A 5,711-nucleotide genomic window follows, 5' to 3' on the forward strand; every position below is an offset into this window, starting at 1 on the left:
TAAAATATCAAGCATAACGTAAATATTGGGTATGTCAGAAATTGCTTTTTTAAAAAGATAGTTGTGACGTGAAAATCACGTCGCAACAATAAAATTAAAAAAAAATTAAATAGGTCTGACCTGTACAGTCTTTATTGCAGTGAGAGAATTTAATTATTATCGTTGGGCAGTAGTGACGTGTATTTCACGTCGCTAAAAGGCACGTATTACCACGCAAGTCAGTCACAGTTGGCATGTGCAGTGAGAGAATCTGATATTATACCGTTGGGTAGGTTGCGATGTGAATTTCACGTGGCAATGTTGCGAAGTGAAATTCACGTCGCTAAAGGTGTTATACGTACACGCTTTACCCTTCTCTCCCCCAGACCCTTACCTTAACAAATTTTGCAGAAAACCCATTTTCTGCTTTCTCTTCCAAACACCTTGCTCTTTTGTTCAAAGCCATTTTCAAACTTGCTCATTTTCATACCCATTTTCAAACTTGCTCTTTTGAATCATAAGGTAAATTGCATCTGTATTGATTTAGAACTCTGATTTATAGTCATCTGTATTTATATAATGTTAATTTCTGTATTTTTTTTTTTTGGATTTTGAAGGGAGAAGAAGGAGAAGAAGAAGAAGAAGAAGAAGAAGAAGAAGAAGAAGAAGTAGATTAGAGAAAACGTATGTTTTTTTCGAAATTTTTTATTTGATTTTTGTTTAAATTTTTATAATTTAAGTTTGTTAGGTTTATTAGATTTTTATATGATATATTTATTATGAAAATTTTATTTTTATTTCTTATTTTGTTCATAAGCCAAACCATGATATACCCAAGACTGATTAAAACTATGAACCACCATATCCCAATTTGAGAAAACTTTTGTATTGAAGAAAAATGTCTACTCCCCTCTAAGTTCATGATGTTCACTTCTTCTCTTTTGCTGTCATGCATATATAAAAATGTTGTATATATACACTACAAGTTTAAATAATGAATACGTTATTTTTAACTTTAGAAAATAGGTTATTATATAACTTTAGAAAATAGTATATATATAGTATTTTGTTTAAAACTGTTATTTATAACTTAAAAAAAAGATTACTATATATATATAGGTTTAAAAAAATTTATTATATGCTTATATGATTATATATGTTTATTTTATATGGTTATACATATTATGTATATTTTTAATAAAAAATTCTATTTTTAAAATAAAATATATATTATAAGTTTAAAAAATGAATATGTTATTTATAACTTTAGAAAATAGATTATTATATAACTTTAGAGAATAGTATATATATATATATATATATATATATATATATATATATATATATATATATATATATATATATATATATATATATATATATATATATATATATATATATATATATATATATATATATAGATAGTATTTTGTTTAAAAAATATTTATTATATGTATATATATATATTATATAACTTAAAAGTGATTAGGTATGTTTATTTTATATGGTTATATATATTAGTTTGAAGTGTTATTTTGTTTTAAAAAAATAATATAATAGTAGGATAGTGTGAAGTAGTATTTTGTTTAAAAAATATTTATTATTTGTTTATTTTATATGGTTATATATATATATATATATATATATATATATATATATATATATATATATATATATATATATATATATATATATATATATATATATATTTGTGTGAAGTATATGTTTAAAGAAAATATATTGTAGTAGGTTGTGATGTATTTGGTGGTGATTGTGAAGTGCCGATAAAGTGTTGATATATATGAATTAAATTGGTGGTAAAAGTTAAAATGTATGTGTTATAATGTATGAATTAAATCGGGATTATTATTCTGATTTATTAATTAATTCCGACAGGTAGAATGTATGTGTTATAATGTATGATTTAAATCGGTATTATTATTCTGATTTATTAATTAATTCTGACAAGTAGAATGTATGTGTTATAATTTTCATGTGGCATGTGACATGTTGTGGCGTGAAATTCATGTGGCAACTAAATTTGTGGCGTGAAATTCATGTGGCAACTAAATTATATTTAAATCTTTTTTTGTATGTGTAGGATGATTATCAGGCATTGCTTGTACAATTTCTGACTGTTAATCCTCGGTATACTCCAAGACCGGGAGAGCCGCTTCATCCGGATGTAGATTTTTATCTTTGGAGTAAAGTCATTGGCGGCAAGGGGCCTAACGGGTGTTTTTTTGGTGGTGGAAATTTGGCAGGCACCTTGAGATCTGATGATAGAACTCTATATCAAAGAGTTCTCGACGGGGAAGGAGGTTCACGTCCTGTAACTTTAACAGATGAACAGAGAGACACTGTAAGACAATTGGCGATAAATGAGGTAAGGCGTGAGGCGGCGGAACGTGAAGCGGCACTGAAAGCCCAAATGGAGGCCCAAATGGAGGCCCAAATGATGGCAATGCGGAATTAGCATCAACGGGAAATGGAGGTCATGGCGAAAAGACAATCGGATATGGAGGCACAAATGCGACAATTTATGCAATCCTTTGGTGGAAACCAAAATATGGGGGGTTCTGCGCCGACTGATCAGGAAAATCTAAATGAGGATGAGTTTCCCGACCCGGATTGATTGTTGATTTAGTTTAGTTTTTATTTTGTTGTTATAACTTTTGATTTTGAATTTGTGTAAACTATTAATTAAATTATAATTACATTATTTAGTAATATTAGATTTATAATTTTACTTTCTTAATTTTAATATTAGATTTATGTTTAGTTTATTGAATTAATTTATAAATTTTATTAATTAATTTTAATATATTTAGTTTATTAATTTGATTATATATATATATATATATATATATATATAATATTTGGTTTTTTTAAAAAAAATTAGTGACGTGATTTCCATGTCACTAAGTAGTGACATGTAAATCACGTCGCAACTTCACAAACATAAATGTGCTTTTACAACTCTCTAGGCAAATTTAGCGACGTGATTTGCATGCCAATAGGTAGTGACATGGAAATCACGTCACTAATAAAGATGCTTTTACTGACTCACTACTGCTGCGCCTGGTCTGGATTGAAAAGCATTAAACTCTGGTCCAAATGTTGCGACGTGATTTTCACTTTACTAATTAGTGAAGTGAAAATCACGTCACTAGAAGTTGCCACCTTGCCTCCTGCGACGTGAATGACCACGTCGCAAATAATGATTTGTGAAGTGTTTTTTCTGTTTGTGGCGTGATAATCACGTCACTACTGAGCTCTTTTTTTGTAGTGATTTCCAACTAACTTTAAGTGACTTTAAGTTATCTAGAGGATGACTATCTCCCTATATAGTGATAGGTGGTGGTGGCCCCATGCTAAGGAATAGGTGTTTTAGATATCCTCAATTTGTTTGCCTTATTGGAGAGAAATCTTCCATATGCTGTCTCTTACCAGTACGTGGACTTGCCAATCCCCCTAATATGGGTAAATTGGACTCCTTCTAAAATGGTGTTTTTTCTTGAAACTTATGCAAGATCCTACTAGAGAGAATTTGTTTTAATCTAGGGTTTTAATTAATCCAAGTAGGGTTTATTCTATTATGTGTAAGGGACTGGTAAGTCAATATTTCTTTTCTGTTCAGAATTTGTAAGGTGGCTTTGATTGTATGGTATAGATTTTTTAAGTGGCTTGAGTGGTTATTGGTTCTTCCTAGGTATCTTAGATTCATTTTATAGTTATTTATTTCTCTGGCTGGTTGATCTAGGGTTAAGTGTGGGCTTGCTATGATCTGACATTCATTTGTTCTGTCGATTTGAAAATCTCGAAATGACATTTTTTTTGTTTGTCAACTAATGTGAAGGATGTGAAAGAAAAACTATTTTGCTCATTTGAAAAAGATATATTAGCAGGTCAGTGGCCCAACTCTTGTATTTTTTTTGTTTCGCTTAAGAACTCTATTCTCTGTCTAAATCAATAACGGTTCGAGATTTTTTTGGTGGAGTGTTCTTGGTGCTTATCTTGAAAGACTCTACTTCTATTGATGACAGTTTCTTGTTGTTAAAATTTTTTATGTGTTCTTTTAGAAGGAGTGGGGTTTTTATTATTACTTTGATTCTCTTCTCGTATGTATTAATTAATTATTGGTTGATTTATATGATGTATTTAAGATTTTATATTAATATTTGCACCCACAAAAGTCCGTAAAAAACAGAACCAATAAAACGTGCATAATAAAGAATGCAGGATTAAAACTTTAGTCCGCAACACAAAAAAGTAAAAAATTTTAACTGCGATATTTATTTATTTTTATATATTAATATAAATAAATTAACTTCCTTGGAAATAAAGTAATAAACAAAATGGAGGAGGAAGACGGATGGACAGCTGCGCGAGCAAGAAGGGGAGCACATTACACAAGGAGAGGAGAACACCGCACTAGGCAATGGGACGCTGCAACCACAAGGTTTGGACCAGAGAGAAGCAGGACAACAACCTTCTTCATGACCGAATTCGGAGAAGAATGGAGGGCAAGGGATCTGTACCAAAAATTCAAAGAGTTCGGAGACTTAGACGAAGTTATCATCGCATCAAAAAGAGACAAGAGAGGAAGGAGATTTGGTTTTATTAGGTTCTTTAATGTCACTGATGAGAGGTTAATGGCGACTAAGCTGGATAACTTATTTCTACATGGTAGAAAGCTACACGTCAATATCCCAAAATTCATAAGGAAAGAGAAGGAAGCAGAGAGTGTTCAGAGAAACCATCATGTTAAAGGAAGGTTAAGAGGGGAGGGGCAGAACAGATTCACGACAGAGAAAGGAGGAACCTCTGCAGTATTCGGGGAAGGGGTGCACAGAAACCATGCTAGAAGTTCTTATGCAGAAGTTTTGAAAAAGGGAGGATCTGAATATAACCCTACACCTCACAAAGTGTTTCTGAACTATGACGCTTCGGAAGAAGAATTGCACAGATTCAAAAAAGCTTACGTCGGAGAGGTGTAAAATCATGGTCTTACTTACACTCTTCAAGACATTTTTCATTCAGAGGGCTATTTCTTAGTTAAGGTGTAATACGGTGAACTGACTTTTTATCAATCGAAATGTCGCGGTAAGCAAGAGTCGCCACCGACTTTTATTTTATCCAATTTAAATAAAGGCTAAAAGAACAGAAAAAGACCTTTTGAAAAGATTTCGAGTTCGGGGGGTAAGTTATACAAAGGGAAGGTGTAAGGCACCCTTTGTATCCATGGTTATCCATGGGCTCTTAATTGCTTAGCCACTTGTTTGTTTGAATTGTTTTGAAAAGCGGGGTGGGAATAGAAACTTGTATAAGAACTTTAGCTTGTAAATAAGCGTAGTCTTTTTGAATTTGATTTTTGAAAAGAAGTGGGAAAAAGGAATTTTGAATTTAAAGCAAGCAATTAATAACAACTACCCTAAGTTTTGAAATTTGTTCTTTTAGCTTTTCGGGCGAAAGAGTCTATCCATACCATAAGAGGGCAGGAAGTCTTTCAATTGGATGTGGAAGGGTCGTCGAGAATAATCGTTCGCCATAAGACTGTCCCTAGCCATAAAGAGGGCAGGTAGTCTAAGGGAAGGATATAATAGTCATTTTATTCTTCAGGCATCATGCGAGGATACCTTAGCAATTTGGGGACAATCATTCTGTATAAGGCAACCTCGAGGGAGTTTCAATAACTTTGAAGGCGACATTGCTTTAGGTATCCTCGGAAT

At 31.7% G+C, this 5,711-nt stretch overlaps 1 protein-coding gene across 1 annotated transcript; it reads left to right on the forward strand.

Annotated features, from left to right (window-relative positions):
* The first annotated feature begins 4,337 nt into the window (after window positions 1-4,337).
* Window positions 4,338-4,979, forward strand: LOC131634287 (uncharacterized). The gene has a single exon (XM_058904934.1). The coding sequence runs from the start codon at window positions 4,338-4,340 to the stop codon at window positions 4,977-4,979; it is 642 nt and encodes a 213-aa protein (XP_058760917.1).
* The last annotated feature ends 732 nt before the right edge of the window (window positions 4,980-5,711 follow it).

The sequence above is a fragment of the Vicia villosa genome, unplaced genomic scaffold (genome assembly GCF_029867415.1).
Source record: "Vicia villosa cultivar HV-30 ecotype Madison, WI unplaced genomic scaffold, Vvil1.0 ctg.001278F_1_1, whole genome shotgun sequence".
Taxonomy (NCBI): Eukaryota; Viridiplantae; Streptophyta; class Magnoliopsida; order Fabales; family Fabaceae; genus Vicia; species Vicia villosa.